Genomic DNA, 13,012 nt, shown 5'->3' on the forward strand with positions numbered 1-13,012 from the left:
GCAGTGCAGCTTCACTCTACTATCAGATGAACACAGGAAGATATAGGATTACTACTACATCACCGGATGTAGTAGGAAGATATAGGATTACTACTACATCACCAGATGTAGTAGGAAGATATAGGATTACTACTACATCACTGGATGTAGTAGGAAGATATAGGATTACTACTACATCACCGGAGGTAGTAGGAAGATATAGGATGACTACTACATCCGGTGATGTAGTAGGAAGATATAGGATTACTACTACCTCCCCTGAGGCCTTCAGACTCTCTTCATCATGTCCGGTCGGTTCCCCTGTGAGAACATGTTAGAACGTTCTCCCTCTGGCTATGATGACCTCTGCCTCAGGCCTTGTAGGACCTTCATCAGGATGATGATGAGGATCTGAAAGACCTTGACAAGGTGCAGGTAGAGAGGTTTACAAAGACTCACAGTATTGAGTACTCTACTTCTCTGATGTCCTCCATTCCATTGATCATCTTACTTCTGGGAGCAAAACATCAAAAGGTAACGGACGAGTCTCTGGTCCTCCTTCGGATTCCTGGGACTTCCTCCATCTCCTTCAGCATCTCCAACATCTGCTGCAACACAGAGGAAGACAAGTAGACAAATCCAGCTTATGTTAGGTAGAAACTGAAAGGAAACCTCCTCAGTTTGAGCTGCTGCTTCAGGGAAAGTGATGCTGACGACATCTTCCAGAGGTTTATTCTGTCTGAACAGACCCTCGACTCCATGACATCATCATGGAAGATCTGAAGACAAAGAGCAAAGACAGAACATAGAGCAGCTCTAGAGAATAGAACCACTAACAGCACAGTTAGTTTCACTCTCCTTGATCTGCTCTCTGGAGAATCCAGTCAGGATCTCCACCCTTCTACACCTCAATCATCCTGCAGATTAAAATGAGTTAAAATGAGATAAAAAGCAGCTCCAACTGTGACATTTACACTTTGATTAAAGTCAAAACTACTGGAGTTTATTTGTTCCTGTCATTTAACAACAGGAATCAGCTGACATGTTGAATCAGCTGACATGTTGTTTTCACAAGGTGATCATCAAACTGTTCTAGTCAACATAAAGGAGAGCAGCTCAATATGTCACCAGGTGTTTCTCTCATTCTGCCGTACCTCCTGCATCTATTGAAGTACTGAACCAACTACTGGAGGACCTGGACTCTCTGTTTGGGGGTTGATCCACAGCTGAATGATGCTTTGGGAACATTGGTGGATTTTCCAGCACAATGGACATGAAGCCAGCCTCTGCAAACTGTGACCTCCACCCATTCTCCACCCAATCTCCACCCATTCCACAATGTCAACATGTGGATATAAAATCCTGCAAAACAAAAGACGTGTTCACGTAATTTAAATTTTTTTTTTTCTTTATGACTTATAAATAAAGAAATAGACAAAATATGAATGGATGAAAAGGAGAGAAGAACAATTTTATAATTATCTGAACCCCCCCCCCCCCCCCCCCCCCAACACACACACACACACACACACACACACACACACACACACACACAGTCATTATGAACCAATGGCTGGAGACAAAGCAACACTCTAACTTTTTGATTGACCCTGATGTTTTGATTGACCCTGATGTTTTGATTGATCCTGATGTTTTGATTGATCCTGATGTTTTGATTGACCCTGATGTTTTGATTAATCCTGATGTTTTGATTGATCCTGATGTTTTGATTGATCCTGATGTTTTGATTGATCCTGATGTTTTCATTGACCCTGATGTTTTACCTGCAGGTAACTCTGTGCACGCAGACAAGAGGTTCCTGGATAAATACATGCCACAGTTCATGTTCCATCTTCACTACAGAATCATCGACGTCAGCACCATCAAGGAGCTCAGCAGGTCAGTGTGAGAACCTGGATCATTTCAGTCTGCTTGGCTCTGGTTCTGTTCTCAGCTCAGGTTCATGCTGACGAGGTTCTAGTTCTGCTCTGTGGAAAAGCTTAGAGAGAGATGGAGAGGGATAGATAGAGGGATTATTAATAATCAATCACTGTGCTTATTCAGACGGTGGTTTCCAGAAGAATACAAGATGGTTCCTCACAAGAAGACAAGCCACAGGTACACGACATGAACCCTCCACCTCCTGTGGTTCTTTACTGGCCAAACCTTCGTGCTTGAGAACGGTTCCACTCTTGTTTCATATTTATTCAGAACCACCATAAACAACGTGCTGATGGGGACAAAAGAGAAAAGCACTCTATTCATTTCCCCGGAGCGTGACAGATTGATAACCAAACAGGAAATAAGACACGAACTCCACACTTGTGACTTAACGTGGCGCCACCGAGTCAGACGGAGGCTAATAAAGAAAAGCTATTGTGCAGTGCTTTATTAGTTTATCATTTCCTTGTGTTGCTTTGTATATAAACCCTCTCCAGACCGAAGAACCACAGATTGTTCCCTTCAAAATAAAAGCCCTTCCCCATAACACAGGAAATAAGGTCAAAGCTCCATCTTAAAGGCATTAAAAACATCAGCGATATCAATTAAGATATTTTGTGAAAGGTGAATCATAAACTGGGTTCTTTACACGTCGCTCGTCTACATGAAGGAAGCCGGTAAAAATTTAGTACAATTTTCAGTTTAGAGTGTTTTCACATTATCCCTGAAGTCTATTGTGTGTATTCAGATATAATCTCCTTTAATCCCAATCTTCAACAACTATTAGCGGTACAGTACGGTAAGGCAAAGCGCACCCAGAACCAACTGAATTGCATCGGTCCACTACAGAGAGTACGGCAAAATGTAGTGAGCGACACAGGGATGTAACGTCATCATGCAACAATAATGAGGTGAGGAGTGAGGAGTGAGGAGTGCAGCTCATAGCAGCTCAGCGGTCATCCGAAGCCGTGAGCTTCTTTATCTGTGACACAACCTGAACTGCAGTGTCCATCTCCTGCTGGATCTCCTCTCCTGCTACTGAGAGGAGCGTCTGAACCTCGTCAGGAGACCGCGATGCTGTGGAGCATCGACGTTTCAATAAACCCAGTCAGCAGAACCATCAGCGTGCAAAGAGATGCATGTGAACAATAACAGGAGGGTTTAAGGCAGATGAGATTTTGATATTGCAGAGTGACTTTTTGAGAGTGACAGTCATCACTACCAGTCAGCAGAGTGTGGAGCAACAACGCTTCATGCTCACTGCCTCAGATAGCGGCGATATTCACTTAATGATAAATAATCCTGAATGACATTGAAAGCCACACCACTCAGTCATGGTTCTAAAGCTCTGGTCTCAAGTATATACAGTGCCTTGCGAAAGTATTCGGCCCCCTTGAACCTTTCAACCTTTCGCCACATTTCAGGCTTCAAACATAAAGATATAAAATTAAAATTTTTTGTCAAGAATCAACAAGTGGGACACAATCGTGAAGTGGAACGAAATTTATTGGATAATTTAAACTTTTTTAACAAATAAAAAACTGAAAAATGGGGCGTGCAATATTATTCGGCCCCTTTACTTTCGGTGCAGCAAACTCAGTCCAGAAGTTCAGTGAGGATCTCTGAATGATCCAATGTTGTCCTAAATGACTGACGATGATAAATAGAATCCACCTGTGTGTAGTCAAGTCTCCGTATAAATGCAGCTGTTCTTTGATAGTCTCAGGGTTCTGTTTAAAGCGCAGAGAGCATCATGAAGACCAAGGAACACACCAGGCAGGTCCGAGACACTGTTGTGGAAAAGTTTAAAGCCGGATTTGGATACAAAAAGATTTCCCAAGCTTTAAACATCTCAAGGAGCACTGTGCAAGCAATCATATTGAAATGGAAGGAGTATGAAATTTCCCCGAGGGGCGCATACCAAGATGGCAGCATAGAGCGGCGCTCCCAAGTCAATTAGGTGAATAATCCCCCAAAACTTAGATAAAACTTGAAAAACACGAATATTTGATCAGCGCGAAATGAGCGGGGGACGAGGAAAGAAAGGTTCAAGAAAGAAAACCATGTCCAATGACCCAGAAGAACCCGACCACGAGGTCGAACCAATGGAAGGGGAAAACGTGAGTGTCGAACAGCCTCATTTATTAATGGAGAGTCTCGGTGTTATTACAACAGAAATACGAAACTTGAAGAAAGAGCTGAAAGAGGACCTTACGAAATTCGGAGATGATTTCAAAGCAGAAGTCAGACAAGAATTCGCCGGGTTCAAAGAGGAAATTAATAAAAAAATTGAACGAAACGCCGAAGAAATTAAACAGCAGCGGAAGGATCTTAATGAGATGCAGGAGCGGGTAATTGAGTCTGAAGAGTGGAGCGTGTAGGCGAAATATACAATCCTCACGTTACTACAACAAAAGAAACTACAGGAAAAGTTGACCGAGGTGGAGGGACACGGAAGACGCTGCAACTTGAGGATTTATAATGTCGCTGAAAAGGACGGTGAATCCATGCCTGGGCTGGTTGACGCGCTCCTTCACCGGGAACTCGAGTTACCAGAAAGTTCAGAGTTACATATTCAACGAGCGCACAGGAGCTTTGGCAAAAAACCACCAGCGGGAGCGACTCCGAGATCTGTTGTGGTCAATTTCCTGAAATACCAGACAAAAGAGGATATTCTGGCCAAAGCATGGAAAAAGAAGATTGAAATCGACAGGAGACGCATATTTTTTGACCACGATTATCCGACGGAGGTGATGAAGAGACGCAAATCATACGCAGCGATTAAAAAGATCCTCTACGGAAAGAAGATCCGCTTCCAAACACCGCTGGACAAGATGAGGGTCCACTGGCCTGAAGGACCAAAGACGTATAACAACGCCGAGGACGTGCTACAAGACATGAGGAAACGAGGGATGGAGACACCTGAAAGACGTGATGGCGCGGCCCACACCGGAGCGCCGCTCGAGGAGCGCCATCTCGAGGAGCGCCATCTCGAGGAGCGCCTGGAGGCGCTTCAATGGCGACGCGTCGGAGAGAAACGGGGGCAGAGCGGATCCGCTGCAGCATTAGAGGATCTGAGTCAGGACGCGGGAAACCGAGCAAAGGAAAGACTAGAAGAGTTTAAAAGATAAAGCAGTGATATCTACCTGGTAAACAGAGAAAAGGTTTGGTTTCTTTTCTCTTGTTTGTGTTTTATTCACTGAACCTTTTGTGTTTTGGACAATAATCGACAGAGAGAGTTACTAAATTAATAACTGTTGGACTTTTCTGGTGACATGGGAAGACCTACATCAGGTCTTCCCCCGAACACTAGGGGGGGCCCTTTTTTGTTTCCAGAAGGTTATCCCCCACTCCTACCAACGGGGAGATGGGGTCGGTGTTGTGAGCGGCCCCTGTTTGCTGTGGAGTTCAGGTTCTGTGTTTGACCTCTTTGTGTTCTCAGGGCTGTGTTTTTTGATTTTGTTGATGAAGTTACAGTTGAGGGGCCGAGGATCATTTCAAGGGATTTAAATGATGCAACATAGAGATATAAAGGTGGTGTCATTAAATGTTAACGGCTTGAAGAATGTCAAAAAAAGAGATAAAACTCTAACCAAGCTCAGAAAGGAAAAGATGCAGGTCATCTTCCTTCAGGAGACGCGTCCGTCACGGGAGGAGCAGGCTGAGTTTAAAAAGTTCGGCTATAAGAACTCGTTTGCCAGCTCATTTGGAGAAAATCATAGAAGAGGAGTGGCAATATTGATTTCTAACGCTCTGGGGTTTGAGATGATCAAAGAAATAAACGACAAGGAAGGGAGATATGTCATGGTCAAGGGTACTCTGGAAAACGAACTGGTTCCACTGTTTAATGTGTACGCACCCCCAGGATGTGGGAAAAGATTCTATAAAACAATATTCGATCTTTTGAACTCAGAAACAGAAGGGACATTGATATGTGGAGGGGATTTTAATGTGGTACTGGATTATAGGTTGGATACGACAAGTACAAAAGGAAGCAAAAAGAAAATGAGTAGTTATGTAAACATGTTGGTGTCAGAGATGGACATGTTGGATGTATGGAGGGAACTCCACCCACTTGATCGAGATTATACCCACTATTCAGTCCCTCATGCCATGTACTCCAGGATTGATTATTTCTTGTTGAATAAGAGTGACATACACAGAATAAAGGAGTGTCGGATAGGGGTAGCTGATATATCAGATCACAGTGCAGTTTATCTAAAAATTTATTTGAATAATAAGAGGAAAAATACAATATGGAGACTCAACGAAGGTATTCTAAACAATAAGGGGCTGATTACAGAATTGAAGGGAGAAATTATGAGATACAGAGAAGAAACTGATAATGGGGAAGTAGATCTGACAATTTTATGGGACGCCCTGAAGGCCGTGATGAGAGGGAAGCTGATATCATACACAGCTTTTGCCAAAAAAAACAGATTAGAGACGTATCAAAAGCAAATTGGTAAATTAAAAGAATTGGAACAGTCAAAGGACTCGGAGGTATATACTCAGATTCAGGAAGTAAGGAAAGAAATAGATGATATACTGTTAGAAGAGGTGGAAAGGAAGGCAAGATTTTGTAAACAAACGTACTATGAGGGAGGAGCAAGAGCCACAAAAAACATTGCCAGACGTATAAGGAAACAGCAAGCCTCAACAAACGTACATAAAATAAGGGACCCCATCACAAATGTAACTCTATATAAACCGGAAGAAATAGAGAAGGCTTTTGAGGAATATTATAGTAAACTGTATTCACGGCTTGCTTCTGTAGGAGGAGAACATCTGACAGAGTTCTTAGAAGGATTGGATTTGTCATCTATAGGCGCAAAACAAAATAAGATGCTGACCTCAGAAATCACACTAAAAGAGATAGAAGAAGCAATTAGCCGGGCAAAACCGGGGAAATCACCTGGAGCAGATGGATTTGGGGTCTCATTTTATAAAACCTTCAAGGGGGAGTTAACTCAGTATTTATGTGACTCATTCAATTGTACCCTCAGGTCAGGTAGGACCCCTCCCTCATGGAAGGAGACCATCATCTCCATAATCCCAAAGGAGGGCAAGGATAGAGAATGCTGCAGTAACTACAGACCCATATCACTCTGAAATGTGGATTATAAGCTGAACACCTCCATTATAGCCAAAAGATTAGAGACATTTATGCAGGACCTGATCGATGAAGACCAATGTGGGTTTATCAAAGAAAGGCAAACACAAGATAATATCAGACGGTCTGCATATTGTGGATTATGTCCAAAGAAAGGGGGAAAATGCAATTTTGGTTAGTATTGATGCCGAAAAGGCTTTTTATAGTGTAGATTGGGAATTTTTATATACGGTACTGGCAAAATTTGGATTCAATGAACAATCAGTCAATTGTATTAAATCACTATATCAGCAGCCTAAAGCAAGGGTCCAAATAAATGGAAGCCTGACAAAACAATTCAGATTAGAGAGGGGGACCAGACAGGGATGTAGTCTCTCTCCCACTCTTTTTGCACTGTTTATGGAGCCACTGGCCCAGATGATCCGGCAGGAGGACGGAGTAGAAGGAGTGAGATTAGGAGGGCTAGAACATAAAATAGGATTGTTTGCCGACGATAGATTGTTTTTCCTAAAGCATCCTGACAAAAGTTTTCCAAAAGCAATGAGACTATTGGAATGTTATGGTGGATATTCAGGATTCAAAATTAATGTTAAAAAAAACACAGATTTTGACGATAAATTACTCGGCATCGTAAGAACTAAAGGACGTATATAAACTCAAATGGGATGCTAAAATAATCAAATACCTGGGAGTCAACATTACGAACAGAATAGACAAGCTATATGAAGCAAATTACACCAAAGGGAACCATGATATTAGGAGGGACCTGGACATATGGTCGGCTATTTGTTTGGATTTCAGCTCAAGAATAGAGATAATCAAGTTTAACATTTTACCAAGACTTCTGTACCCGTTCCAATCTCTGCCGGTGAAAATCCCACAAAAACAGTTGATGGAATGGGATAAGTGGATATCAAGGTTCATATGGGAGGGAAGAAACCTGGGGTTCCTTATAAAACCCTGCAGCTGCCTAAAGAGAAAGGAGGTCTTGCTTTGCCAAACCTGAAAGAATATTTCTATGCAGCACAAATCCGACCTCTGGTGTTTTGGTGCAACAATGCTTTTGTCGCAAGATGGAAAGATCTAGAACTGGGCACAATGGACACAGAGGTACGGAACTTAATAGCAGACAAAGGACTGTTGAGAAAACTGGATATAATAACTAAAACTACAGTAGAAATTTGGAATGTAGTGGTGGAAAAGTATAAATTGGAGGAGGAGATAAAGACGCAGAGTTGGTTTGCATTTGACCTCAGGTTTAAACCAGGGACGATTGATCGAGGATTTGAGCAATGGACAAACAAAGGAATCACAGCAGTATGCACCATAATGGAATGGGGGAAGCTGCAGGGTTTGGAGAGACTCAAGGAAACATTTGGACTAAAGGAAAATGAACGCTATCGATATCTACAACTAAAACACTATTTGGAGAAGGAGATTAAGATTGACAGAGATGATGGAATAGTGGAGATATTCCAGAAAGCTTATGAAGGGAAAAAGTGTAGAGTGATCTCAGCTTTATACCAGAACCTGGTGTGGAACAGGGACGATTCCTCTCTATATATTAAAGAAAAATGTGAAGGAGAGCTAAATGAACAAATAACAGAAGAAGAATGGTTTGTTCTGTGTAAATCACAGTGCACGGCCACCAGCTCCAGGGTTTGGCGGGAATTTAGCTGGAAAAATAGTTAGATTTTTCATAACTCCAAAAATAAGGACAAAAGTGGTGTCGGCACAACAGCCATGTTGGAGATTGTGTGGACACGTTGATGCAGATCACACACACATATTTTGGTCCTGTCACAAATTGCAGGTGTATTGGGAACAAATATGGCAGAGTTTACAAAAAGTAAGAGGATATCAGTTCCCCAAAACTTGTAAGATGCTGTATTTGGGAAACATAACTCATAATGTGATACAAAGAGATGACGTATATCTGTTTAAGATATTACTAACAGCAAGCAAGAAAGTGATGACCAGATTGTGGTACAAAGTGGAGCCGCCGACCCGGGAGCGGTGGTTACGTGTTGAGGGATTATTAGTAATGGAGAGACTCACTCACAAACTAAGATTACAGGAGTCTCAATATGAAGAAAAGTGGGAAAAATGGACTGACTTCAGGAGGACAGAAGAGGACACCGCCACCACTGGACAATAGACACTTTGGTTGATGAAAGATGGATAGATTTTGTATATTTGTTTTGCCCCGACACTGGAACTGTGAAAACTGAAAACATTTCAATAAAAATTAAGTTAAAAAAAAAAAAAAAAAAAAAGAAATGGAAGGAGTATCAGACCACTGCAAATCTACCAAGACCCGGCCGTCCCTCCAAACTTTCATCTGGAGGAAGGAGAAGACTGATCAGAGATGCAGCCAAGAGGCCCATGTTCACTCTGGATGAACTGCAGAGATCTACAGCTGAGGTGGGAGAGTCTGTTCATAGGACAACAATCAGTCGTGCACTGCACAAATCTGGCCTTTATGGAAGAGTGGCAAGAAGAAAGCCATTTCTCAAAGATATCCATAAAAAGTCTGGTTTAAAGTTTGCCACAAGCCACCTGGGAGACTCACCAAACGTGTGGAGGAAGGTGCTCTGGTCAGATGAAACCAAAATCGAACTTTTTGGCCACAATGCAAAATGATATGTTTGCCCAGAACACTCCATCCCCACTGTCAAACATGGTGGTGGCAGCATCATGGTTTGGGCCTGCTTTTCTTCAGCAGGGACAGGGAAGATGGTTAAAATTGATGGGAAGATGGATGGAGCCAAATACAGGACCGTTCTGGAAGAAAACCTGTTGGAGTCTGCAAAAGACCTGAGACTGGGACGGAGATTTATCTTCCAACAGGACAATGATCCAAAACATAAAGCCAAATCTACAATGGAATGGTTCATAAAGAAACGGATCCAGGTGTTAGACTGGCCCAGTCAAAGTCCAGACCTGAATCCAATCCAGAATATGTGGAAAGAGCTGAAAATTGCTGTTCACAAACGCTCTCCATCCAACCTCACTGAGCTCCAGCTGTTTTCCAAGGAACAATGGGCAAGGATTCCAGTCTCTCCATGTGCAAAACTGATAGACATACCCCGAGCCACTTGCAGCTGTAATTGCAGCAAAAGGTGGCGCTACGAAGTATTAACGCAAGGGGGCCGAATAATATTGCACGCCCCACTTTTCAGTTTTTTATTTGTTAAAAAAGTTTAAATTATCCAATAAATTTCGTTCCACTTCACAATTGTGTCCCACTTGTTGTTGATCTTTGACAACATTTTTGAATTTTATATCTTTATGTTTGAAGCCTGAAAGGTTGAAAGGTTCAAGGGGCCCGAATACTTTCGCAAGGCACTGTATGTGCTGATTTATTAATATTATAGCGACAATGTGGAGGACGGTGTGTGTTGTGTTGTGTTCAGTGGGAAAGGACTCCAAATGGCTCCCTGAGTGAAGGTTGCCGACCCCTGCTCAGTGGTTCGGAATCAAACCTCCATGAAAGAGGTCTGGGTTCAATCCCAGGTGGCATCACTTTTTTTTTTTTTTTTTTCAATGCGTCATGTCATCCAGACGTCTTGTTTGGACGTTTATATGACGTCCAGACAGGACGTCCACGCGGTGTCCAGGAAAGACATACAAAAACTTTCATTCTGGCCTCCCTGAAGACGTCTTAAAGACGTCCTCTGGACCACAACTCTTTGCTCAGTGGGAAGTTGGCATCTTCTGTATTTTAAAACTGTTTGTAAATTATATGAAGAGGCACTGGTGAGCCCCCCCCCCCCACACACACACACAAACACACACAGACACAGACACCTGTACTGATCACATGTATTGATCTGTTAACACCTTACTGTTTTTTCCATAACATATTTGGTGTTTGGCTTGTTCAATATCAACTGGTACGACAATTTATTACAATGTAGTATTTAGTAGTCCACAACATTGTACTTAGTAGTCCACAAGGTAGTATTAAAAAGTCCAGAATGCACCATTTGTCTACCCCCCCCCCCCCCCCCCCCCCGCCCCCCCAACCCAAGGCTGAATTGAAATGAATGAAATTTTCAATTTAGTTATTTGTTTTAGGTAAAAAGGCAGATCACTACGCCTTTGGACTAACTGTGCTATGCTAAATGCTAAAGGTACGTTCACAGTGCATTAGTGAATTGATACAACACGGCTACGCTCTCTAGCTAATTAGCGGGTTAACAGGCAGGATGGCAGCTCTAGAGATGATGAGGACATTTTCACTACTTTCTTTAGAGGACAAACAACAGCTTTAAAAGATGAGAGACCAACACCTGAGCTCCAGACCTCCAGCAACGGACAGATCAGAACATTCTTCTACTTTCATGTCAATCTGGGGAGCAAACCTGCACTGTGTAAGGGACTTGCGGAGGCGGGACTTGCGGGGGCGGGACTTGCAGAGGCAGGGTGTGGCAGTCGAGCATGCCACCGCCGGGTTCCCCCACAGAGACGCAGAGTCAAGGCTCTCTAAAATCATACTTCTTTTATTAAATCAGATTGCCAACAAACAAAAACCTCCAACTCACACACAGGCTTTTCAGCCTGTCCTCCTCCATCCTTCCCGAGTGTCTGGTGGCTCCTCCTTTATGGGCAGAGAGGTGGGGCAGCGCACCTGGTTCCTATCAGGTTAACCACCTGTCTGCCACACGGTGGTTGAACAAAGGATATGGGGAAGACGCCTCTCCTCTCTGGCTGCCCCTCTATATCCACTCTGCTCCCAAAGCTCTGAAAGAAGAGCTGTCATGTTTCCAAATCATCTAAAACCAACAAAAGAAAACTGAAACTTTAAAAAAATATCTATTACTTGTGAAAAACAGTGTTTAAATGGTTCACATTAGCAGAATGTCATTACAATAAAATACATGTAAAACAATTTAACATAATAAAAAATCTACAGTATATATAAGGCCAGAGACAGAGAGTCAGGACTGGAACCCCTGGCAGTGGGTTCAAAACCTGGGCCTCCTCTCTGACGGAGCTGGATTTGATTCCCCACATTAAGAACAGTACAAAAACAGGATTTTTTTGGTCCACCCATTCCTCTCTCTTGCCAGCAGGAGGTGCTGATGCTTCTATTTCCATTGGCTTAGATGATTGTAATGCCTTGCTGTCTGGTCTGGTTCTCCAGAAAACTCCCAGCAGCCTTCAGCTGCTCCAGAACTCAGCAGTACGAGTGACGAGGACCAGAAGACGAGCTATTACATCTGTTTTAAAGTCACTGCATCGGCTCCCTGGTTCAGGATTGATTTTAACATCTTATTAGTAGTTTTTAAATTTCTTGGGCCTTCTGGTTTTTCTGACTTGCTTTTATGATACGAGCCCCTGCGGTCCTCTGGCTCCGGCCTGTTGAGGGTTCCTAGTGTGGGCCCGGCCACCATGCTCACCCCTCCAGACAAAGGAGGGGGAGGGGGGGGGGGGTGGCCACGTTTCTTTGAGAACAAAGAAACATGTGGTCACCACTGGAAAAATTCACCATTGGTCACGTGACCCCCACCAGGGGCCCCCCACCTCTGAAGCTGCATCCCTGCAGCTCACCACTAGGGGGATCCAACAACTCCGCCACACCTCATGGAAACCTGAGACCAGACCAAGGAGATTAGCTGAGACGCACCCTGACCACAGCAGGGGTCCAACCATGACGCACAAGTATTAAAAGTCCAACACACTGTAGGGCTGAAGATTCCATTGAACTCCTCCAGAGCATTCTCCCCCGAAGGAGAATCACCAGGGACAATGAACAGGCCATAAAACAGCAGGGGAGCGAGCCAGTTTTACGACCCCCCCGGTTGATAACCAATGAGGATGATCGAACTCGACCCAAACACCACAGGGGTCCAAAATTCAAGCCTTGGTGAAACTTTCCAACCAAAACTCTCTGCTTCTCAATCTGACCATCGAGGGAGACACAAGTCTCTGCTTGCCTCAGGATGGTAAAGAGAGCAAAAGAACAGAAGAAAC

General features: G+C 43.4%; 1 protein-coding gene across 2 annotated transcripts in view; it reads left to right on the forward strand.

The window, feature by feature from the left end:
* The window catches only part of smfn (small fragment nuclease), a 38,154-nt gene that overhangs the window by 8,836 nt on the left and 16,306 nt on the right, over nucleotides 1-13,012 (forward strand). For both annotated transcript variants that reach the window (XM_080483469.1, XM_080483470.1), the window contains exons 5-6: nucleotides 1,770-1,878; nucleotides 2,044-2,097. In XM_080483469.1, coding sequence (XP_080339595.1) covers nucleotides 1,770-1,878; nucleotides 2,044-2,097 — 163 coding nt within the window. The remainder of the gene's footprint in view (nucleotides 1-1,769; nucleotides 1,879-2,043; nucleotides 2,098-13,012) is intronic.

This window comes from Lipophrys pholis (genome assembly GCF_963383615.2).
Source record: "Lipophrys pholis genome assembly, chromosome: 16".
NCBI lineage: Eukaryota > Metazoa > Chordata > Actinopteri > Blenniiformes > Blenniidae > Lipophrys > Lipophrys pholis.